The sequence below is a fragment of the Phoca vitulina genome, unplaced genomic scaffold (genome assembly GCF_004348235.1).
Source record: "Phoca vitulina isolate PV1807 unplaced genomic scaffold, GSC_HSeal_1.0 scaffold2, whole genome shotgun sequence".
Lineage (NCBI taxonomy): Eukaryota > Metazoa > Chordata > Mammalia > Carnivora > Phocidae > Phoca > Phoca vitulina.
The window spans coordinates 63785193-63810238 of NW_022589705.1; the positions used below are offsets into that span (position 1 = coordinate 63785193).

General features: G+C 54.7%; 1 protein-coding gene across 1 annotated transcript; it reads right to left on the bottom strand.

Annotated features, from left to right (window-relative positions):
• Positions 1 to 2188: 2188 nt before the first annotated feature.
• Positions 2189 to 23910, bottom strand: SLC5A9 (solute carrier family 5 member 9). The gene is made up of 14 exons (XM_032416890.1): positions 23764 to 23910; positions 21600 to 21671; positions 18482 to 18586; positions 17996 to 18160; positions 16514 to 16619; positions 15869 to 15949; positions 15350 to 15555; positions 15034 to 15169; positions 14430 to 14537; positions 12408 to 12558; positions 10420 to 10588; positions 8551 to 8766; positions 5711 to 5870; positions 2189 to 2397 (listed from the first exon to the last, which is right to left on the bottom strand). The coding sequence occupies exons 2-14, from the start codon at positions 21612 to 21614 to the stop codon at positions 2189 to 2191; spliced, it is 1827 nt and encodes a 608-aa protein (XP_032272781.1). The 5' UTR covers positions 21615 to 21671; positions 23764 to 23910.
• Between the last annotated feature and the right edge of the window lie 1136 nt (positions 23911 to 25046).

Consider the following 25046-nt stretch of genomic DNA (forward strand, 5'->3'; position numbering starts at 1 on the left):
GCCCTGGCAAGGGGTCACACACCAAGAAGGAAAGGCACTTTTTGCTCACTTGCATGCAGAAGCCAGATGGGTTAGTGGGGACCTTGCCAATGCAGACATTTTAAACTACTTTTTGTTTCCTGATTGTGTCATGGTTTTCCCCCACCTCTGTGTTTTGAACATTTGGTTTCCTCTGCTAAGGATGCTCTTTCTCTCATTCATTAATTTATTCTTTCGCTTACTCATACACCACATTGCATTTGGGTGCAAATGGTGACTCGGTTGGGGAGCTTACAATCTGGGAGATGAGATGAATATTCATGACATCATTATACAGATGGGTCACTCTGACATTTTCTTCAAAGGTAAAGTCAGGGGACCATGAGACTCTATGCTGGGTGCTGGGGACTTAGCTGCTTTGGAAGGCAGCTGACCATAGTAAGGTCACCACTGGGAAATATGGCTTCCCTTAGGATGTGTAGAATTTTTACGTCCAGGTAAGGAATAAGTAGGAACCAACCAGGCAAAGAGGGCAGAGAAGGAGAGTGGCTACCTTTCTCATGGCCCTACTACCTTTGATAGCATGCTCATGCATCTCTGGCTGAAAGGACAGAGGTCTGGACCCAGACAGGCTCGCATCACAAAGAGAGGGGACACTGAGGAGGAGGCCCTGCAGGACAGTAGAGTCTGAGGAGGGGAGTGAGCACCGAGTGCAGACGGCAGGAGGTTAGAGACTCAGAGGCCTGTGGGGAACTCTCATAGGCTGCTAGAAGCTTTCGAACATAGGGATGTTCAATACTTAATTTTAAATTGTGCTTCTGTGGTTTAAGATTCTTTCCCTCCCCAAACCTTCGGTACATTTGGTTGCACACAAATGCTTCAAGGGAATGGTTTTGGGGAAAATGAGGGGGAAAAGCTGAGTTCCCGGTAACGGTCAGTAGGGAACAGTGAGGAAAGCACGGCCTGGTGAGGTCAAAGGTCAGGGGACACGGAAATGTGGAGGCAGCAGCACCAGGAGGTGTTCATAGAATCAGCTGTGTTTAAGCCTTAAGGGACGAGAATTTTATTTGTAGTCACTTACGGTGAGTGATCAGTACAGAGTGATGATCAGAGGCCGCATCGAAGAGGGTCAGGTGAGAGTAGGGGCAGCCTAGACACGAGAGAGAAAGGAACGGACCTTCTCACTGTGTCCTTGGCAATGGGACAGGACTGTGGTCCCTTTCCAGACATCTGAGGCATGGCATGGTGTGCACACTCCAGCTGAAGGAGGCTCCTCCCCACCAGCTGGCTCCCCAAGTCACGACACAGCCAGCCACCATGCGAAGCCTTCCGGGACCTTAGAGAATTACTAATTCACCATTTATTGGACACTGTTACTTTCTGGGTACAAAGTCACTTGGGATGTGGCCCTTGGTCTTTGGTCCTTGCCCCTTGGAGTACGCAGCCTAGCTGGGGAGATAAACATCACAGGACAGTGATCGGTACGGCCACAGAGGCAGGTCCAGAGGGCGTGGGAGCAGGAGTGGGATCCTGACCCAGTTGTGGCAAGTACATTAAATGCCTCAAGGCCGTGGAACTCCACGTGTTTGGAAGTGACCGTGGGAAGGGGCAGAATTTGAGTGGCACCAAGGAGAGCCCCCCAGAGCTCCCTGCCCAAACACCATCTGTCACCATGCTTACATTCCACCCTGGTCCCTCACTCCCTGGGGTCTGGCAGTGGAAGTAAAGGCCCTCCTGGGTCGATGCCTGCCGGAAATAGATGACTAGGGGTTGGGAACTAGGGAGGGAGGGGAGGACAAAGGGTGGAGGGAAGGGATACGGGTGAGCAAAGATGCACTTGGACTTTTGCAATGTTCTTGCAACCCTTTTCTTATATCTTCCACTTTTTTAAGCCTCAAAATACATGTATAGTAAAAGCTCCTAAATAGAAGCACCAAGACGGTGGAGACTGTGTTTCTGAGGGTAGGAACATAAGGCAGTATAATGGAAAAAGAGCTGGAGTCAGAAGACCTGGGTGCGAGTTCTGCTGTGTGGCCCTGAGCAAACCCAGAGCCCTCTCTGGTCTCCCTTTCCCCACATGGCCAGTGTGCAGGTTGGGCCAGGGGCTCCTGCCGGCTCAGCCTCAGTGGTCCCCGGTTTTCACAGCAAGATGAACTGGCCCGGCTCCAGTCCAGTTTACTCTGTCTCCACTGAAGCCAGGTCTGCGGAGTCAGGCAAAATAGCCCCAGAGGAAGATGTTGATGGCCAGCAGCAGGATGGCATTGACGTCGCAGACGCTTCTCCAGAGCGGCTCCTCGGCAATGCTGGTCAGCTCCCGCTGGTGTGCGGCCATCTCCTCGGGGCTCAGCGTGGGCTCGGGGTGGCCGGCCAGCCCGCAGAACCAGTCCCACAGCAGCCGGCCCCACCGCCTGCGCGGGGCTGAAGACCGCAGTGTGGGGGGGGGGAAGCAGAAGGGGAGGGGGAGGTGAGGCCAGGTGGCAGACAGGGGAGTGACAGGGGGCAGGGGAGGGGGAGCTGGTGAGACACGGAAGGCCGGGTGGTGGGGAGAGCACAGAAAGAAAGGCAGGTGGCACTGGGCCTTGCTGGGAGCTTACAGACTGGGCGCACACCTGGGACTGGGACAGAGCTCTGGCCCCAGCGTCCAGTCGTCCAGCGGAGCCTCTCAGTGATGCAGGTAGTGGGGACGGGGTGAGGATGGTGAGGCTCATCCTAATTCAGAGCACAAGGATGGAGCGGGGCGCGATCTCTCCCAGGACGGCTGGGAACCACTTTCCCGCTCCGTGCTGGCCTGCCTGAGGTCCTGTGCAAGTCACCCACTCGGCTTCTCCGAGCTGCAGCTTCTCTCTCAAACAAGTTAACCGTGATGCTCGGTTCTTCTCCAGGTTGCTTTGAGCATCAGATGAGAATGGACATTTGCTAGCATTTTGAAAAGTGACCCATGCTGGAGCAGCAGGAAGAGGCTCTGGGGACTATAAGGTTCTAAACATGCATGAGACTGAGCCTGTGCGGACCTGGCTCCCCAGCACCAGGATGGGGCTGTTTTGAGGTTAAAGGGTAGCTCAGTTCTTTAAAAACTAAGCTTAAAGGAAGTAATAAAGTATTTTTAAAGTTGGGGGTTTTTTGCATTAGCAGACAGCATATTAAAATAAAATTAATATTTCATTGAGGTTGGACAGAACCCACTGGAAATGCTTTATCATCTTAATGACTTTGGAACTTGGTACCTGGTAAGCTCAGTGTGAGGACAGAGTGCAATCTCTGGTCCCATCAAGAGACCATCTGGTCCTGCTCCCTCCTTACCCAGGAGGGAAAAGGCTCAGAGAAAGGAAGGGACCTGCTTGAGGTCACACAGCGACAAGGCTGCACTAAGCAATACCAGGCGTGTGGGATTTCAAGTGTACTAGGTCTTAGTATTTTACAAGCCTATCCAAGAACTCTCTTCTGATTCTCAGGGCTGCCCTCAGAAGCAGATGATGCACAGGGCGTCACATGCCAATTCCGAGGCTCAGAAGTCACTAGGTGGTTATTGGTGATCCAGTCCATCTAAGTCAGTCTACAACCTGGATGTGTACACTTCTTTCAGATCTATTCGGCTGTCCTTAAAATTTTTTTCTTTTCTTCTTCTTTTTTTTTTTTTTAGGACACAAAACTACACTGTCATTTTGCTGTTTAACCTGAGGACAACACAGATGAGACTTCATCTGCCTGTGGGCCTTTTGAGAGGGGGATTCCAGAGGCTGCCTTGTAGGAGTGGGAAGTGCTCCTTCGTCTTGTGGGGAGAAAGCCCCCCACAGGGAGCAGATGTTTCTCTGCTTCTCAAGGGACAGGCCCTGCCCTGTGGCACGGGGCCAGCCAGGGAAAGCCGCAACGATCGTGTCCGTCTATCTCGTGCTGGGGTTCTGCCGGGAGTGTGCGAGTGGTGCCCTTCCTCCTCCCACTGAAGCTACCTTCCTAGCTTCTCCCCATCCCTTTCTTCTCTTGGATCTACCTCCCTAGAAGGGCCTGCGATTCCTCCCTGCCATACATTTTATAGGGGCAAGACCTGGTTCTTGCCATGATGGGGGGAGAAACTGTTTTGAGACCCCATCTGGTACATGGACCACAAAGCTTGAAAAAGAGACAAGGGGTCACATTGTGCAAAGCAAAACACACTGGAACTATTAGGGCAACTGATTAGACAAGGGGGCGGGGGAGGATGTTGACTTTGAGCTTTAGTGGTGCTTTCTGAAGTCAGCCTATGTGGGTTTTGACCTTGGAATTTTGTAAAGGGTTACATTCTCCATTACGCATAGCTTTTTATAGTGGACCACTGGCTTTTAACTGCTGCAGCTGGGGCAAGAAGATGGGAGTGTTCGATCTTGGTGGGATGCTGGAGCTTATGATGTCATTAACTCTAGGCACCTGGCTGCTTCTCTAGGCAGGGCCTTAGCAAAGTGGAGGGAGTCAAGAAAGGTGGGCAATTTCTCAGGCCTCAGGGGAGCAAAAGCCGTCCCCCCACCCCGCGAACCTGGCAAAGATGAGGGACCTGTTCAGGTCCGACAACCGGCACTTTGACGATCTTACCTATGCTCTTGACTCACATGAGTTATTAAAGGTGTGGACACCAGAGACTGGGAATGGAACTAAGACATTGTTGAGGCCCTGAAGGAGAAGGCAGCTGACAAAGGCACCCCAACTCCACCCAGGTGGTGGGGTTCCCTCTAGCTGAGGCAGGAAGTAAATTTAGGACTTAAATGTCATTAAGTTATTAATTCCTGAGGGCAAGAGGAATTGATTTGGGGCTTTAACTTGCAACCTGATTTAACTTTTTTGACTATAATTTTCCCTTAGGAATTTTATAATTTAGGAAATCTCTATAATGTCATTATATCAGACTATTCTAACATGGTTATTTCATCACGCTGTAGGAAGGCTATAGTTGCATTATGTCTAAAGTAGCAACATCATGTCTTATGCCAATTTTCAACTTTAGAGACTGTGTGACCTTGGAGTACATCTCACTAAGGTACTATTCTAACACATGTAAGAACCTCTACGAGGCAAAACGTATATGGCCCATCAGCAGCTCAAGGACGATATCCATAGGAACGGCTGTCAGGCTGGAGGAACCTTATGAAGATGGACAGAACTGTATGGACCCAGGGCTGCTCTTATCCCATGAGGGACAGCCATGCGTCTCTGTGACTTTAGGCAGAATTTTTAAGCCCCGTGGGAAATAAGTAAATAATAAAGTGGGGCCAGTTTCTTTGATGTGCCTCATGTTTCCTTCCATCTGGAGGGAACTCAGCGTAACACTCTTTGATTTTTCTGCCCTTAGACTCATTCAACCCAGGGGAAGAGAGGGGACTCCCCTCCTGGTAGATTTGGGAAGCATGGAGGGGGCATGCTTGGTTGTGTCCCTCCCTCCTCCTTGTCAATGTTGGGCTCACAGGGGTAGGAGGCTGATGGGCACCTCCGTCTAACTCCGGGCTTCACCATAAGGAAATGCACCTCCCCACAGATACAAACAAAATCTTTCTACCTATATTTTGGCTCCTATCTGCCTTCCTTATTTGTCTTATTTCTCAAATAGTTTAATAGCCATGCGGGAAGGGAGGAATGGTCATTTTTTTTGGCATCCCTCAGAGACCCCATCCCCAGGGAACCCCAAAGGAGGGTCTCTGGGGCCCCATGACATGGCATCCCCATTACTCCTCTGTGATATGTGCCCCCCAGCATGCCCCCAGCCTACCTCCATGCTGGTCCTGGCCCTGGTTGGAGCTCTCTCTCCCTCCACCTCCTGGAGGGCTCACCCCAGATGGCATCTCTGATGTCCCAGGCGTGCCCTCCGGGGCCTCCTTCTCCAGCTCAGGGTGGGGACTGTTCCGTGTCCACCACGTCAGGCGAGCAAGCTGGAGGGAAAGAAAATACTGCTTGACTCGGATACCCTTGGGTGTAGTCTTACTGTGGAACAAGAGGACTCCCCTTCACGGGAGGCCGGCAGAGTGGTGAGGAGCATGAGGAACAGGCACAGGACCGAGTCAGGATGCCTGGCTCTCAGCCCGAATGCCCTTTCCTTTGAAAAGCTGCGCCCCCTGAGCACCTGCTCCCCCTGAGCACTTGCTCCAGGCTCCACGCTCATAGCCTGGGAGGAAAGAAACCAGACAGGGAGGCAGGTGCCCCATGACAGAAGGCTTCCAAGGTAGGGTTGTGGAGCTGATACTCTTAAAAAGAAACTCATAGGCAATGGAGAGCCCCTGCAGACTTTAGACAAAAGGAAGAGACTCTAAGTTGTGGGATTTAGAAAGATCTCTCGGAGTGAATTGAAGGGATTCAGGCTGTAGCAGAGCAAGAAATACAGAGCATCTGGGGGAGGAGAAGGGGGTGGTCTTCGGGTGAGGGAGCAGCGAACATGGCTCTTAGGTTCCTGCCTTGGACCATCAGGTAGGTGGCGGACGAGCTCAAAGAGCCTGCCTACAGAGTACCTGCAGAGGCTGCTGCCACAGAGCAGAGATGTCCAGGGACGGAGCAGCAAGCCCGCGTCCCCTGGACAGCCCTGGGGGCTTTCTCTCTTCTCCCTTTTTGGTGGCGCAGCAGAAAATCCAGCAAGTTCTCTAGCTGAAGTTGGTTGGACCCAACCAGGACTATCTGAGCTCTGTACTGTCTCCTTTCCAAAAAGCTCTTTTCCTGGCTCAGCAGCTCTTGGTTACATATTGGCCCTGGTAAACCCTGCCCTGCTGCCAAATTCCTACAGGCACGTCCAGCAGCCCGGGGTGAGCGACCATCCTCCAAGACCCTTCCGCTGGCTTCCAGCTACGTCTTTGTACGGTCTCAGGAGAGCCCGGACTGCTTCTCCACTTGAAAGTACCTCTTAGCAAATGTGACTTCATACTTACACAATGTGTCATTAGCCGTGTATGGGTGGTGTCTCTTTATGTCATGGGAGGCAGCTGGATTTGGGTTTGAATCTTGGGCGAGAGAGAGAGAATGGAGTTTCATCTTCCTGTAGAGGATTGTTGAGTTCCCGGGTATGGATAGGACAGCTCAGTGACAGTGTGGGGTGAGAAGGGTTTTAGGTCATAGGTGGGACCCTACGGGACACTGAAAACCAAACTGGAGGGGCATGTGTCATGGACGTGAGCATAAGAGAGGTCTTCAGGACACAGGAAGTGGTCCGTGGTGGCTGGTTCTCCTCAGAACTCACTGAGGACGAAGATGGGGGAATGATCGTTAATTTCTAGCAACAACAAGGTTATTGGGGTCTTGGCGAGAGCAATTTTGGGGGAAGGGGGGTATCAGCCAGACTGGATGAGAAGGAGACAAGAGGTGGGAAGTGAAGGCTGCGAGTGATCACCCTGCAAAGTCGGCTGTTGAGGAGCCCAGCAGGAGGCAGCGTACCTAGGGAGGGCCGGGGTCTGGGGAGGGGGTTTCGAGTGGGGGACACTTCTGTGTGGGAGTGAGGCAGCAGACAACGGAGAAGCTGAAGATTCAAGCAGTGGGGAGAGATCACTTCTGGAGTGAGCCACCAGAGAGACCCGCCTCTCTTGGCTCCTCTGTTTGTAGGAGGAATTAGTGACATCAAGGGTCTAAAGTGGTTTTGCAAACTCTCCAGCATCATACAGATAAAGGATGTTAGTAATGCCTTCCATCCAGTGTTTCAGGGACTAGCTTCTGGCACGGGCTCTGTTATGGGCTGAATTCTACCCCCCTCCGGGACTTCAGAATGTGACTGTATGTGCAGATAAGGCCTTTAAAGTGGTCATTAAGGTTAAATGAGGACATTAGAGTGACCCTAATCCAATACAACTGGCATCCTTTTAAGAAGAGGAGATTAGGACACAGACACTCAGGGGAAGACAGGGTGACGACAGAGAGGCGAAGACAGACATCTGCAAGCCAAGGAGGGGGGCCTCGGCGGAAAGAACTCTGCCAACACCTTGATCTCAGACTTCTTGCCTCCAGAACTGTGAGAAAATAAACTTCAGTTGTTGAAGCCCCACAGATGGCGGTGCCGTGTCATGACCGCCCATGATGTAAAGATGAAAGGTTTCAAAAGACAGCTTCCATGACTGAGGACTGGAAAATCTGTCAGCATGCGAGAGGGGAGCGCTTGCTCTGGGAGACTCTGTGTCTTTTCTCATCTACCTGTTTCTTGACTGGCCAACCAATCCTTCCTCCTTCTTCTAGGGCCAGCTCCAAGTGACCCTGTTGGGGAACCCTCTGCAGCCCCGCAGGGGTGACTGCCCCCACCCCCGGTGCTCAGCCCCTCCCTTTGAGCTTGGTCCTTCTGCACTTTCTCGTGGTAGACTAACTGTTGGCGTTGGTGTCTGTCCCCAAAAGTCACTGGCAGGGACCATTCGTCTTTGTAACCCTAACACAGTGCCTGGCACACGAGGTGCTCCCGGAGTAATTTTCCAATTGAATGAATTCCTTTTCACCTGGGATTGAATAATCCAGTGAGCTCCCCGTCCCAAGGACGTGTGTATGGCCACAGAGGAGACAACCCACTGGAATGAAATTCAGGGGTCGAATCCCAGGCTGCAGGGGTAGGGACAGCATTTTGAGGAGCCCCAGCGCAAGCACTCCACTTGCCTTTTCCTCAGGGATGGGAGTGGTACAGAGGCTGACGGCGACGATGACGACGGCAGTGAGCCCACAGAGCAGGAGGGCAAAGTAGAGGTAGTGGAAGTCCTTCAGCACGGCCGGCCTCTGGTCCACCTCCCCACAGGCTGGCACGGGGTATGAGAACTCCAGGATCATGCGCAGAAGCCCCACAACCAGGCCAAACATGAGGCCCCAGAAGGCTCCCTGTGGAGAGAGGGTAGACATGGGAGGCCCGAGCAAGCCCAAGCCACGGTCTGTTACAGTGTTTGTAGGCCCACCTTAGCGAGCTCCCTGTTAATGCTGAGGCTTTGTCTGAACTTAAAGGCAGGCAGAGTGGTGCCCCGGGGAGGGCGCAGGCTCCAGAGTCAGATAGACGAGGATTTGGATCCTGGCTCTGTTCCAGAATGATTGAAATAGTGACTCAACCTCACTGGCTTGGAGTTTTCTCATGCGCAATGGTAAGAGAAATTAGTATATACTAAGTATAGATGCTTAGTATTCAACTAGAATGGAATATGCTTTTGTAATGAGCAGGGAAAACCAGGATCCCCCATCCTGATTTTCTGTTATAATAAATAAAAAATCAGAATAGAGCTCTTCTAGAAAGAAAGAAAGAAAGAGAAACAAAGCAAAGTAAAGCAAAGCAAAGCAAAGCTCTGGCACCTCGCCTATCTTGTTTATAACACCACTTGACCCAAACCTATACCTGTTCCCTGTATGTGAGGGTCAGAGGGCTCATATTTTCAAAAATGAGATGCCAATCCTGATACCAAGAATTCTGGAATGAGGGGCACCTGGGTGGCTCAGTCATTAAGCATCTGCCTTTGGCTCAGGTCATGATCCCAGGGTCCTGGGATCGAGACCCGCATCGGGCTCCCTGCTCAGCGGGGAGCCTGCTTCTCCCTCTCCCACTCCCCCTGCTTGTGTTCCTTCTTTCACTTTGTCTCTCTCTGTCAAATCAATAAATAAAATCTTAAAAAAAAAAATTCTGGAATGAGCATAAACACCCCGAATTCAGCCGAGCCGAGCCGTGCTGTGCACCATCGTGATCAGCAGGGAGGTTAGACGTCCAGAAACAGTCGACAAGTGGCCTGGGTACTCCCTGGGGAAAGGGGCTTCTGAGATGTCCTTTGCAATGACTTTGAGCTCTCCTGTGGCCCCTGCGGAGTTGTGTCCATGACATCCCTTAGCCCCCAAAGCACAGCCGGCAGAATCGGGCCCCTCTTTTCTAGGCTCTCCTGGGGGTAACCAAGGCAATGGTCCTGGCCCCTCTAGCTCCTCCCAGGCCTTTCAGCAGTTGCGTGAATGAAGCATGTGCGGGGTCATCTGTGGCTGGTATTTTGCCTACATACAGAACCTTACGGGGTTAGAGAGGGAACAGACCCCAGAGATCCTCCCGTCTGTCCTGGCCTTTTGCACACACTTCCACATGTCAGGAACATTCTTCTCTTCCCCATTAATCCGGTCTAGGATCAGATGTCACTTCCTCCAGGAAGGCTTCCCTGGCCCACTCCCAGGAATCCCATGGGTTAGGTACCCCTGACCCCCACTCTCACAGCAGCCACTAGACTTTATTCTTATTTCTTATTGAGTCATCTTTCCTCCCATCTGGCCCAGTGATGGTGGACCTACATGAACCTCATAAACCATTGCATCTAGAAGCCTCCATAATAGGATCAATGAATGTTTGTCAAGTGAATGAATGAATCAAAACCCGACGCTATGGATGGGGAGACGGAAGCCTAAAGGAGGCAGTGTGTGTGTCTGATATGTCCCAGAGAGACACCAGGCTACAGACAGACCGGACCTCCTGACCCTCGGGTGTACAGGGAGAGACAGGTGCCCTGTTGCACTCACAGGCTCTGTGACCCTCTTGCAGAAAATGGCCAGCAGGAAGAGGGCGGTGATAGGCGGGGCCAGGTAGCTGGTGACAGACTGGATGTAGTCGAAGAGCTGCCCGCTGTTGGAGCTTTGGATGATGGGGATCCAGAGGATGCTGATGACAACCAGGAACACCACAAACACTCTGTAAGGAGGGCACGGGGCACTGTGAGGAACGCTCAGGGCGGCATAGGCATGGGATGGGGGGAAAAGCAGGGACACAGAAACCGGGAAGGGAAAAGGGAAAGGAATGCATGGTCACTGAATCAGAGAATGCTAGGAGACTGGAAATGCTAAGGTTCCAGAAATTTAGGCCTCTAAAATCCCAGAATAGTAGAATTCCAGAATCCAAGAAACCCAGGATTTTTGAATTGGGGTCTGTGAGGTCTTGTAGGCCACCTGCTCTTCAGGGAGAAAGCCATACTTTTTACAACACCCCCCACTTCAGTAAATGGCCTCTGGTCTTGGCTTGGATGCCTTTCTTTCTCTTTTGCATCCAAAACCGATGCAAGACAGCCCCCTTCCCTAGGATGGCTTTAGTTCCAGAGACTTTTCCCTTCTTTGTGCTCCTCCAGTTCTAACCCACTGCTCCCTTACATTGGCATTTAGCTCAGAGTGGGGACCCCACCTTGTCCTCCTGACTCCCCCTCAACTGATCCTGGCTCAGGCCCAAGTACCCTAAAGCACTCTCTTATGATTTTGTGTGAACAAGTTGAAAACTTTTCTTGGATGCAATAATGCACATGGCCAGGAGATGGTGCTCAAACCCCACTGATGGATGAAATAAACGGCCGTGGAACCGGCTGAGTACAAGAACGAAGGAGGGGTCTTTGGAAATGCCTCTGCGCACTTGTCCTCGCCTCTCCTTTCCCTCCCACATTTTCCCCATCAGGCCCCACTAGAGAGGCAGCTACCCAAGTGGTAGCTGCTCATCCCTCCCCTCGCAGATCCTTAAATGCTCGGGCCCTGCGTGTTTAGCAGCAGGAAGAGGGCGGTGATAGGCGGGGCCAGGTAGCTGGTGACAGACTGGATGTAGTCGAAGAGCTGCCCGCTGTTGGAGCTTTGGATGATGGGGATCCAGAGGATGCTGATGACAACCAGGAACACCACAAACACTCTGTAAGGAGGGCACGGGGCACTGTGAGGAACGCTCAGGGCGGCATAGGCATGGGATGGGGGGAAAAGCAGGGACACAGAACAGAGTCACGAAACCTTAAATTATGAAGCAAAGAGTTCGGAAAGTGCCCCTTAACCCAGTGTAAACTACAAGCCCAGGGAGAAAAAGAAAATAAGCCACCAAGTGATACTTTGAAAAGCACAAAATCAAAACCAAGGAGATAAAGTTCAAGTTCTCCAGCTTGCTGTTCAAGGCTCTGCGTCCACTGGAGACAGCCTTCCTGCGGACTTCCCGGCTGAGGCAGCCCCACGCTGCATTACCTGAGCTCCTGTTGCCAGGAGCAGCCCTCAGGGCAGGCTAGTGCCAGGCGCCCCGCTGTCCCCCGCACAAGCTGTGATGCAAGGGGGATGCTCAGGGTGAGTCTGATGGAGTAAATTAACAGGCTTTCTGTTTTCCTGGGATAAAGACTGGGCTGATCTAAAGCTCCTGGGGGTGAGCTGCTTGCTAACTACCCGCCCCCCCATACAGTTCACCTTCCCTTTCTTAAATGCTTTGTCAGCTTCTCTCACTTACTCTGTTAATCAGAGAAAGAGAAAGTTGAACAGACCGGGAAGAGACTTTTTTTTTTCCTCCTTATTTTGGAAGCAGAGGAATGTCCAAAGTTGGGAAGGGACTCACCTGAGGTCATGTAGGAAGTTGGTGCTAGAACCAGGTGCTCTGACTGCCAGTCCGGGCCCAGACCCCGCCTCATCCCCCCTCCCCCCCAGGGCAGCCCAGGACAAGGAGGAGAGGGGAGAGGGGTTCTGCCTGCAGGGAGGGGGCGCTCCAGAAGGAGGGGCCAGCGCACCTGCCCACCACCATCAGCTCCTGCTCTGTAGCCTTCCTTCGGAGGCGCAGCCACACGTCGATGGCAAACAAGGTGCCGCTGCTGTTGAAGATGGAGGTGAGTGAGCTCATGAGGGCGGCCAGGATCACGGCGATCATCAGGCCCCGCAGACCTGGGGAGAGGCGAGGTCTCCATGGGCAGCCGGCCTGGGAAGGCCAGCTCTGCCAGGGGCCACGGAGGCTACAGAGTCCAGCAGAGCCAGGGCTGTGGGGGTGGGGATGCTATTGCATGAGGTTCCCATCCGTGCGGATGAGGAATCCGGAAGACTGGATGAGCGCCACAGCCCTGAATGAGTCCCCTGCACCGCCCCTGCCCAGGCCCAGCCTCCTCATCTGCATCACTAAGAGCGGTGGGCCTAGGTGACCCTGCAGTTTTGACTCCTCAGTCTGGGCTTCAGAGCTTGTAGACACTTGGTTAGGGGCCCCTGGTGGGGAGGAGGGTGCCTGTTAAGAATGGAGTGTTTTCAGTCTGTGTGCCTTTTCATGGACACGGTGGTGCCAGGTTAAGGCCCCGGCCTGGGAGACAGAAGGCCTGGGTTTGTTTCCTGGTTCTGCAAGCAACTAGCTGTGTGATCTTTAAACTATTTCCTTCCTTTCTGGACCTATTCTCCCCCTGCATAGCAGGGGAGGATGGAACCCACTGATATTTGAGGTCTCTATGACTCTAATGATCAAGCTTATAGAAACAACCACTCATGTGTCCCTGGGGAGACCACTCTCTGTCAGCCCTACCTCGGCCCTCTTTCCTCCCAGTCCAAGTATTTAATCACCTCCTGGAGGTCTCCCTGAAAGACTCAAGGCGTTCCAAACAAACCTAGGCCAGCACCTTCCTCCGGGGCCTTCTGTTGCTTCCTTTGGTTAGCAAACTCCAATCTCCATAGCAGACACTCAGTTATCCCAGACCCCCTCCTCTGCTGCCCTTCCTTCCCACCTCCCTCAATCAGCCCCCACTGTGGACGGCCTGTCCTAGCCAGGCCTCCCACCATCTCTACTATTTCTCTGATTCATTTCTTGTTCTACTGGAGGGAGGGGAGAGCTCAAATTAAGGACTTCCCTCATAAACCTGGGTTTTTCCCTATGTCCCCACTCTCAATATCATTGTAAACCCAGGACCTGGGAGCCCTCTCTAGATCCCTCTGTCTTTCTCCTCCCTCAAATGTAATCAGTCACCAAATCCTGCCACCTCTACCACACGAAGATCTTTTAAACCCCTTCTGTCCACCCCTGAAACCACAGACCTGGCCCGGCCACCAGCACCCCGTCCCTCTGCCTCCTGCAAAGTGAACCCTCCATCACACTGGTCCTTTGGAAGCTCAAATCTCCTCATATGCTCTGGCCTAAAACCCAGAGGAAAGGCTCTGCTCCACGGTGAGGTGTGGCCACGGCCTCCTCTCTACCACTGTGGTCCATTCCTCTGCAGGTGAGCCCCGCGGGGCTGCTTCAGACCCTGCTCTCTGTCAGCCCTCAGCCTTCGCACACATAGTCCCTCCTCCCCGAATGACATTTCCCACCTGCAGCTGGCTTCATCTGCCTGATGTTCCTTGGGATTCAGCTCCATTTCCTCTCCTCTGGGAAACCTTCTCCAACATTCCCCTGGGCCAGGTCAGGTGTCTCCTTAGGGCTCCCTCAGCCCCACTGTGTCCCCACACTGGTGACGTAGCATTGTATCCTCAGTGAGCCCAGGTGTCCTGGGGATGGCATGAAGCCCGAGCTCGGGCCTGCCTTTCATCCCTGCATCTCTACAATTAAAGCCAGAGTGGGTGCTTTATAGACACTTGTGAGAATGTGTGTGTGTGCACGCGTGCATGCACATGTGTGTGTGTGTGTGTACGCTCACGTGTGTTGGGGGAAGGAGGTGTGGCGGTGAAGGTTCTTATTCCCTATTCCTGTCCATGCCCACCGTTAATGCAACCCCTCCTGGGCAGTGGGGATTGGAGGAAGCCGGGGGATGGCGTGAAGGGTGGCGTGGGGAGACAGGACTCACCGACGGGCATGAGGGCTATGACCAGCTTGGGGTAGGCGATGTTGGAGCAGCCCACTCGGGCCCCGCAGATTCTTTGGCAAACGTCAGGGTCTACACAGCCCACCTCATCTATAGAAGAAGTGATGGCCATCAGAGCCGAGTCTTCCTGTGCCTCCTTGGGTTGGCCCAATATTTGCTTTCCAACAGGAAAAAAACTACAGGAAAGTGTATCCTGGTGACTCTGGCAGGAACCAGCATCTCTTGCAGGAGCCAGAGGGTCAAGGGGCAGGCAGATGTCTGGGTACACGATTTAGCCGTCTCCAGTAAATCTCTTGACCACATACTACCCTGCAAAGCCTGACAGACTCCTGTGGGTTTTAGGCCTTATATCTTGCTAAAAGGCAAAAATCCTTGGAAGGTACCGAGAATGCCTTCTTTGGTCTTTCCCTTATAAAGGGAGCATAGGATTTTAAAATGACATTTAGATACAATTTCTTCTTCTGAAATACTTATTGTATGTTTGGCCCACAAAGCCTAACGCATATGTATCTTAATAGAAACAGCATGGGGCACCCCCTCCCCACCCCTCACCCCCACCACCAGTGCAGCATCGTCTAGCTCTTACCTGGGTACAGGGCCCGGCTGATCATGCCAGGCATGACGATGAAGAACATGGGCAGGATCTTCAGGTAGCCCCCCAGCACGGAGCCCCCCTTGGCATGGGACAGATTCTTGGCAGAGAGAGACCTCTGCACAATGACCTGGAAAGGGAGGGGTGGAGGCAGGCCACTCAGGTCAGGTGGGGCTCAGCTCAGTCACAGGCGGGCCCTGAGGTGGTCCCGAAACAAGCCCCGACCCTCTCTGCATCTAGGTGCATGGTTTTCCCGCAGGGAGCACCCCCAGGTTGTGACGGGCTGGGCCAAGCCTGGCTGGGGCATCACCTGGTCCGTGCACCAGCACCATGTGGCCAGCACTGTGAGCCCGAAAACGAGGCCTGGCCAAGGAATGTCCCCGCTCACAGGGTCCCGGAGCATATGGAAGGCATCAGACCGGGGGAGATGGCAGGTGGTATTGGGGACTGTGGCATTGGGGATGGCCTGTCTGTACCGCTGCTCCAGGCCTGGGTACCAGCCTACCTCCTGAAAGCCTGTGGAGAGAGACCACAGTTAGTGACACAGCCCTGAGACCCACTGGGGGTCTCCTGCCCCTACCCTAGCTTCCAGTCCCATGTGGGGCCCTGGGGCTTGGAACTGGTATGGGACTTGGGAATGGGGGAGATATGTGGGGCTCAGACCCTTAGTTGGTGTAGTGAGAACTCTGCTCTTTGGTAACCCCATCCTGGCGGTGGGGGTGGTGGGATGCTCTGGAAAGTTCCAATCAAACCACAGAGGTGAAAGCCCAAGATAGATCAGAGAGTAATTTCTACATGATGGTGGGGTGTATTCAGGTCTCTTCCTTACCCAGAAACATGAGGACCAGGGCGCCCCCCACCATGATCACCGTCTGCAGAGCATCTGTGTAGATCACGGCCGTGAGGCCCCCTGCAGACCCAAGGAGAGGGCTCATCAGTCGGCACCAACAGGGGGTTCCTCTCTGGGTGTCTGCCCTATGCTTGGCCACACCAGGGAGCCCTCTCAGCAGGTGGGTTCCGGCCGCCTGCCTTCCCCCGACTGGCCGGTCCCAGCCGCAGGCACTCCGGTCTAGCTCCTTCTTTCCCCAGCGGCCCCTGAGTGCGGCCACTGAGCCTCAGTTAGCTCTTGTTTTTAACATCCCAGGGCTGTTCTCCTGCTGTGCTGGAGCTCCACCGGGAAGCCTCCCTCCCTCCCCTCCCAACACCATGGAAATTCCCCATCTTTGCGGGCTGACTTAGCCACAAGCCAGGGTCCCATGTGCCCAAGCCTGCGAGAGGTGCTCTGGGGGACACAGGGGAAGGAGGGCTGGTGGCTTTGTCTGGAGCAGTCCCTGGTGACTCCAGTCCTATTGACGGTCTCCTAGCTGCACCCCTGCTCACTGTCGCATCCCTAGGCATCCCTCTCCACCTCTCCCTGTCTTTCGGTCTCTGCTCCCGGTGCCCGCACCCCGACACGACCTGTCCTCGGCCCTACCGGCAATGGTGTAGACGGCTGTCACCACCAGGAGCATCGCCGTGGAGAGGTAAAGGTCCCAGCCCAAGGCCATCTGGATGAAGAGAGCTCCAGAGAAGATGTCAGTCTGCAGAGAGCCGGGACCCAGGAGGCCAGGTCACCTGAGGCCCTCGCTGTGGCCACCAGGGTATGTCGCCTCCCGCTCAGCGATATCAAGTGCTGTCAGTCCTCATCACATGATGAGGGTGAGCCTCAAGTGCCGTGCTGAGGAGGATGGGCTTGACCTTGCAGACGCTGAGGGGCCATAGGGATTGTCAAGCAAAGAGCACCGCATGAAACTTTGAAACCGGGAGCAATGTCAGCTGGTGGCGCAGATAGGAGAGTCTGTTGCCCTGAAGGCAGGGGTGAAGGAGTGAAGACAGAGGAGCTGAAGCGGGGAGCAGGGGTCAGAGAAGAGAGAGCAGGCACCCAGAGGCTCGCTGCCTGCTCCCCAGCAGAGCAGAGGCCCGTGCAGCTGCAGGCGGGCCCTGGCTGACAGGCCGGGCCGGGAGCCCAGTGAGAAGACTTCCGGACGCTCTGCATGCTCGGGTTTATTAGAGGACTCGGAGAGCGTCCTTTGCCTGAGCTGACTTGGGCTCATTTTCAAGCATTGGTGGACAAGCCGCTGTACAGTTTTCCCGACTCTTGACCTGGAAGCTCACGGACTCGGCCCCTTTCAGTGCTTGCTTGCTGACCCCACTGCACGGTTGTTTCATGAACCCATCCCAGGGCTACAACAGGACAGTGTGCAAGGACCCCTGGCCCGGGGCACGGGACCCAAACTTCAGTTCCAGTCCTACGGCTACATTCTGTGTGAACATGGGCAAGCCATTTGCCCTAGGTTTGTTTTCTGGGTGTAGGTCAGCGGAGGAAGAACAAGGACCTTTCTAACTGTAACATTCTAGGTAATCAGTGCATGGTGCTGAATGGAGAATCAATTAACGGAAAGATAAATGAATGAATGTGCTCTAGATGATGAACTCTTTGAATAGAGGGACGTCATTTACGCAACAGACATTTCTCATTCATCTGTGATCACTCCACTGCTGAGCGAGGGCTTGCATTGAAGGTATGTGGATTCATCCCTTCTTCCTCCCTCCCTCCCTGCCTTCCTTCCTTCTTTCTACCTATTATCTATCTATCTATCTATCTATCTATCTATCTATCTATCCATCCATCCATCCATCCCTACATCCAGCAATAAGCCATGACGTAAACTCAGCATTTTTGGGTACCTGGGTGTCTCAGTTGGTTAAGCATCTGCCTTCGGCTCAGGTCATGATCCCAGGGTCCTGGGATCGAGTCCTGCATCGGGCTCCCTGCTCAGCGGGGAGTCTGCTTCTCCCTCTCCCTCTGCCCCTTGCCCTGCTCGTGCTCTCTCTCTCTCTAATAAATAAACTCTTAAAAAAAATAAACTCAGCATTTTCAGAGAGACAAGATGGCCACACTGGAGTGGGTACTCACGGAAATCTTGGTAAAGATGTAGAGGATAAGAGACAGGACAGACATGTACACCTGGATCCTCTGGCCCCCGAATCGCTTCTTCAGGTACTGCGGCATTGTGACCACGCCAGCGGCGATGTACACGGGGACGAAGATCCAGCCCAGGGCCAGAAGCAGCCAGGTTGCCTTGGAGAGTGGAGAGAAGTAGGTATCCATGTCCTAGATGCAGATGGAGGGGCAGCCCCCTCCCCCACATCATGATGTCGGGGAGCACTGAGCTGGGAAGCAAGGGACCTGGGACCTAATCTTAGTGCTGTGTGACCTCTGATGAGTCCCTCTGCATCCTCCGGGCCTTGATTTCCTCATCTGTAAAATGGGTTCTGTATTTACCATGCAGCCTCCCCAGGCACCTCCGAGGTTCCCCTCAGCACTAAAGCCTGGGATGGGGGGGCAGGGGGGCTTCAGACCTCCATTATCCCTGAGAAGCCTCCAGGCCAGCTTCCTTACGTTCCATTCGAAGCCGCCCACAGCGAGGCCTCCAGCGGCTCCTGTCCCAGCCAGGCCAATGAACAAGCCACTGCCCACATTGCTGGACATCAGAGAGGCTCCAATCTGCAGGGCACAAGTGGGGTCAAGGGTCAGGGTCAGTTTTAATCCAAATCAGCCTGGAGCCAGGACCACGGGCTTCAGGAGCTGTGGACAGAGCAGGAGCCGGGCTCAGGAAATCTGAGATCAGAGGAAGGAGGGGACGTGAGGGAGCACAGAGGAGGAGGGATGGACCTGACATTTACTCGGTACCTACTGTATGCGGACACTGTGCAAGGCATTTAATATGCACCAATACACTTAATCTGCATAAACATTTCGAGAGATGAGCATTAATCTTTTCAATTTACAGAGGAAGGAAATAATGTTGGGAAAAACAAAGCCACTGCCCTCAGGCCATGCAGTGAGTGGCCAAGTGGGAAAAAGGGAAAGCCATGGAGAGCAGGGTCATGTAGGGAGGAGAAGGCTCTGCACTGGAGCCGTCCATCTAGGGGCCTCCAGAGACGAGGATGCTGAGGGGAGGAGGGGAAGTCCCCACGAGAGGGATTGGGGAGGCCCCCTGCCACCCCAGTGCCTCCAGGCTCCAGGGCAAGGCAGGCGGAGGGAGGAGCCGAGGGGCTGAACACAGGCTGGGCCAGCCTCCGAGTTGAGTCATGTTTCTCCAGGAGGCAGCCAACTACTCTGAGGCCATAGAGACACTGATAGAAGGACATCACGGTTAGTACGGAAGCGGCGTCGCCAAGTGTCGGGCGCTGTTCTAGGTTTCCTCAGGCAGCCCTCACCACAGCTCTGGGCCCGGTGTCCCGTCATTATCCCCATTTGACTGAGGAGGGAACCGAGGCACAGATAAATGGCTTGCCCGAGCTCCAGAACTTGTGAGTGACAGAACCTTTGAACCCTGGCTGTCTGACTCCATTAACTAGTGCATGATTATTGCTGGGCACCTAATAAGCACTCATTACTGTCATCTTTGATTATTTGATGGGATCCTTCATTGGGCAGGGAAGGGGGCAGAGGGAGGCGCTCTGGGGCCTGGGCGGAGGTGAGGCCTTGGGGACACGACCGGGGCCAGAGGGGAAGAGCTCGGCTCTGGGCTTGTTCCCTGTATCACCCTAATAAAATCACTTCCTCTTGCAAATCCTCAGATTCTCCACTTGTAAAATGTGGGGACTCACCTGTTCCCACTGCCTGTTCTGGGGGTGCTGGGCGGTAGAAAGTGAAAAGAAAGGAAAGGTACTGAGACATTCAGAGAACAGATCGCCTAGAACATAAAGGCCCAGAGATTACAACCAGCCGACGTTGCTCATTGCTGAAGCCACAGCCTGCTGCCACACACACTCACACACACACTCACTCACACACACACACTCACTCACACACACTCACACCCACACACACTCACACACACTCACACACACACACTCACACACACACACTCACACGCTCACACTCAGGTGGTCCTGGGGACGCTGGCGGGGCTGGGCTGGAGCTCCTAGCCAGAGCACAGAGCACTGGGCCCTCCCCGAGGCTGCTCTCGGAGCGGGGAGGGGCCTCGGCCCCGCTCAGCGCAGGGCTCCCAGCTCATGACTCAAGGAGACATCGGCCATCAGGGCTGGCAAGGGGACGAGACGGGGCCCTCTGGAGCAGGGATGCTGTTGCTCCTTCTGCTTTTGGCTTCCCAGCCACACACTCTCTTTGGGGTACAGGGAGGGGAGTGAGGCACTTCTCAGGACTGGCCTAGTAGGGAGGGGCACAAAGCTATGGGACTTCTGTCACAGACACCCGGACACCTAGACATGCAAGCTCCAGGGCTGCAAATGGGACGGAGACCCCCCTAAGCAGGGCTGGTTCTGCTCAGGCTTCAGCAGTGCAGGAGGCCCAGCTCACGGGCCCACCCACGGGGGCTGCCCGGCTCCACAGCCTACTCATCTTGGGAGCACCCTCCTCCTGCTTCCTCACCCCTACAGGGAGACGCAGAGTTTCACACGGAGCAGGGAGATCTGCTCTCTGCAGGACTGGCGGGCACCCAGGCCAGCCCCTGGTCACCCTCCCGGAATGGACCAGAGAGGTACTCCCTCCTGCTTCTTGTCCCTCCTACTGACTCATCTCCAGAGCTGTGGTGGGGGACGGTGGGGAGAGGACGTATCAGCTGAGCAGAATGGCCTCCGAGTGGCTTGCTGTCTCCTGTTGAGGGACGCAGTGTCACCGTCCCTGTGAGCTGCCAGGCCCTCCGCTCCCTGCACTCCTGGGGATTCTATCATGCTGAAGGCATGAGAGCTCCCTGCCCCTACCTCCTCCTGTCCCAGATACTCGAACCTTCCAGAGAGCTCTGTCAGCGTCCTGGACCTCCTCTTCTCTTCAGGGAGTCTGTCACCAGCGCAGGTGGGGAAAGTGGTGAGAACCAGGACGGGGTGTAGGGGTGGCTGGTGGTGTGGGAGTGCATGCATACACGTGTGTGTGAGCCGGGCGTGACTGGGCGTGTCACGGCCTCAGCACCACAGGGGCTGACAATCTCACAATTCGATTTCCAGGCAGGGCGTACCTCCCTCCGTGCTATTTCAGGAAGAGGAAATCAGTTTTGAGGACCAAGAGGAACAAGTGACGTGGGCAGATAGAAGAGACTGGGGTTTGCAAAGGTGTCAGGATCGATTCCCTGAGGTTGCTGGGGATTGATGTCTGTGATCCCCCTCACCTCACTGCTCCACGGTACTGAGCAGATATGTCTCCTTCCCACCTCCCCTGGCTGAGGTCAGAGGCTTCCCAGAGGCACTCACAGCCCCTCTGCTTCCCTCCTGTTGTCTGTGAGTCTGTCTGCCCAGCTAATCTGAGCTTCTCTGGGACAGGAACATTCTAGGTTATTTCTGTAGGTGCAGTGTCCAGCTGAGGGCGCACACTTAGGAAGCACTTACCCGAGGTGTGCATTAGCAAGATCTCTTGGGTTGTGGGGTGCCTGGGAGCCACAGAGAAGGAGCCCAGAGAGCCAGGAAACCCACTCAGGGGGCTGCCACCTTGGTCCAGGTGAGAGAAGACAAGACGAGGATCCAGGGGTGGGAGGGGACAGGGAGGACGATCGACTCACCGGCCACCAGCTCATGGACCTCCCCGCCAGGAAATAGCCACCAATGGTGCCTCGGCTTGCACGAATGGATGACTGGCAAGGAAGGAGAGAGAGGTGAGGGTCTCCTGAGCTCCCCCACCTCTGCCCCGCCTCAGCTCCCTGTTCCTGGGCTCAGGTGCTGGGGGGACCCAGACCATGAGAACCAGATGGGCAGTTTCACTGGTTTTACTCTACCCGCCTTTGGGAGGGACACAGCCTCTCTCTGGGCTTCACTGTTCGTCCCCTGGGGCTGGTGTGAAGAGCCAAGGGGCCAACAGAGGTTAAAGCCTTCGCGAACAGCACTGTGCTGGACGTGTGTGCAAGATACGGTTATTGTCCCCCTAGCCCTCCCTCTGTCCAAACTTCGTTTCAGGAAATGATTTGTATCTGATTCTCAGGCTTGCATGGAGGCCGCCCCCTCCCTCCTTTCTGCAGGACTCCCGCGCTGGGGCCCGACGGCAGAAAGCCCCGCAGCCCCAGGCAGAGGGAGGGCTCCGTCTGGGGCTTCTCCTGCCCAGGCCTGAAGTGGGACCACGCTGTGAAGCCTGTGCAGGAGCCCGCACAGACCCCTCCTCTGAAGAACAAGAGGAGAGTGGACGTGAATGAACTTCCTCTGGGGCCTCAAGGGCTGGGAGCCAGGAAGCAGAAACTTGAAGACTTTATTAAGATGCTAAAGCTCAGGATGCCTGGGTGGCTCAGTTGGTTAAGCGTCTGCCTTGGGCTCAGGTCATGATCCCAGAGTCTTGGGATCGAGTCCGGCATCGGGCTCCCTGCTCAGTGCGGAGCATGCTTCTCCCTCTGCCTGCCGCTCCCCCTCCTTGTGTGCTCGCTCTCTCTGTCTCTCTCTGACAAATAAATAAATAAAATCTTAAAAAAAAAAAAAAAGATGCTGAAGCCAACAGGTCTCTGACTGGGTCTAGAGATGGGAGAGATACCTGAAGGAGAAGGGAAAAGAGAAATGTAAAAGGGGCTTCTTTGCCCCCAAGGAAATGTCCCTAGTCACTAGGGTGTGATGAGGGGGAGGGGCTGGTGCTTGTGAAGCCTTTGCTTGAACTTCACCTGTCACCTCCGGCTCTCAGGCAGGCCAGATGAGCAGAAGGAATTCTTCTCACACATGAGGAAATTGAGGCCTGAGTCAGGGAGCAACTTGTACAAAGTCACTGAGGAGCTGGTGCCTTTCCTGCCAGGAGTCGGTGATCAGCTGTGTGCCCATTTCTTCCTCACACCAGCCTTGGGAGGCAGGGACTGTTCACCCCGCTGAACGGCTGAGGGAACTGAGGCCCAGTGAGGGTTCATGACCCTGCCACCGTAACGGGGTCACGACGGGCTGGGACTCGAATCACTGCTGCCTAGCAGCATCTGAGGCGGCTGGCCCGTCTCCCGAAGGGGCCGTGATGACACCTGCCGGGTATTGTTGCCCGCAATGCAGGGCACTGGGCCAGGTGCTTCGATGTGTCATGTTACTCAGGGCCATGACCTCTCTGTGGGGCAGTCTTTATCGTTCTCACTGTCCACACAAGAAAACGGAGGCTCACCGAGCATTTGCATGTTCCCAGGGCTCCATGGCCCTGTCAGAGCCAGGATCTGAACTCAGGGCTCCATGACCTCAGAGCCTGGCCCTTGCCCCAGGGCTGAGGCTCTGGTGAACAATGGAGAGCAGAAGGACCTTTGGACTCGCCTAGCTTCCTTCCCATGAGCACACGAACCCCAGCTTCGTTAGAAAGCACTACTCCTTGCCAAGACACCCACCTGTGGAGGGTGGGGTAGGCCAAGAGTGGAGCATTCACAGAGTTGGCAATCTTGGTACGGGAAAGAGGGCAGGGTTGGGGATTGGGCTGCCAGGGACGGGTGGGGCCCAAGGCAGCAGATGCATAGAAACAGGGAGTTGGGAGATGGGGGTTCCAGCCTGGGCTGGCCTCAGCTTGCTGTGTGCCCTCAGGCAAGTCACACCCCTCTCTGGGCCTCAGTCTGCCCATCTATAAAAGAAGGGCCTGGAGAGATGGATTTCTGAAGGCCTCTGCATCTTAGCCCTGTGCTTCCCTGATCTGCCTTCCTTCTGCCCACCCTGCCCCCAGCTCCACCACCAGCCAGAGATGAGAGCCTGCCCCACCTGCCCTGTCAGGCCCCAACCTCTGGGACTACTCACCCAGACCCCCACACCGATGACAAAGACGAAGTAGACAACCAGGACCGTGATGTCGTAGGCGTGCAGGGTGACTCCGGAGCCCAGGGCTGAGCGTGGAGCTGTCACAGTCCTGACCCCATTTCCTGACGCTCCAGGCCCCACTGTTGCCAGCTCCATGCTCCTCCGTTAGTCACTCACCACCGGCTGGACTTTGAGGCGCTCCTGGCTTCGTTCCTTCCCTTTAATGATTAAACAGCCCCAAGTGCCATTAGCTGCTGAGAAAGCTCTGAGCTCCACTGGCACGGGAAGTCCTGGTCCCCTTTTCTCCTAACTGCCACCCCATCTTCTGCAGGACTCTCCCTTTCCCTGCCCCCAGTACACACACACACACACACACACGTACATGCACACACACGTGCATACACATGCACACACACACACACGGGCACACTCCCACCCCTGAGAGGAGCAGGAGGAGGAAGAGGAGGAGGAAAGAAGGAGAATGCTGGAATTCTGGAGCTGGGAGGGACCTCAGAAGTCGAGCTGTTCAAGCTCCTGCTTATGTGGAGGGGAAACTGAGGCCCAGGGAGGGAAAGGTCACACGGGGAAGTAAGGTGGAGCTGGGAGTAGAGTCCAGGTTTCTCAGTAGTGAGTTCAATGCAATTTTCCTTATTCCCGGAAGGAAGACAAGGGAGGAGAGGGGGAAAGAGTGCCATGACCCTTGCAAAGCCTCTACCACGTTGCGTGCTCCTGCCTCCACTCCCCCACCCCCAGGTGTCACTTTTCCTTTTTTTTACAGCATAGGACACTGAGGCCTGGGAAGAGACCTGTTTATTCCAAGCCACAGTGGGGGGCCAAAATTCACACCTGCCTGGTGCTGGGATAAATGAATGGTCCTGGAAAGGACAGACAGCACGCTGGGTCCCGGCAAGACCAGCCACCCCAGGACCAGGGCGGCCTGCTTTCCCGAGCCAGCAGCACATCTCACTGAGCTGCAGAGTGACCGTGGACAGACCGCCTGGCCCCCCAGCCCCATCGTCCCAGATGCCCGATGCTGAGCCCCTCCCCACACATTTTACCTGGCCCTAAGCCAGCCGCCTGGGCCCGCCGCAGCCCCTCCTCTGATGCACCTGAGACCCATCGGTTAGCCAGCCGGGCATTTTAGCAGCCCAGAGTCCAGAGGGGGCCAGGAAGGGAGCAAGAGAAATTTTGAAACCTTCAAAATAGATACTGTGAAGCTTGTAACACAAAGCCCAATGTTTGACCTATCAGTGAGTGATCCCCCCTCAGGGCCTGTCTAGTTT

Coding starts and splice junctions, on each gene's coding strand:
- SLC5A9 (XM_032416890.1), bottom strand. Junction 16,620..17,995: donor ACATCTTTACCAAGATTTCC/GTGAGTACCCAC, acceptor GGCTCTCTGCAG/ACTGACATCTTCTCTGGAGC. Junction 14,538..15,033: donor CAGCCGGGCCCTGTACCCAG/GTAAGAGCTAGA, acceptor CTTCTTCTATAG/ATGAGGTGGGCTGTGTAGAC.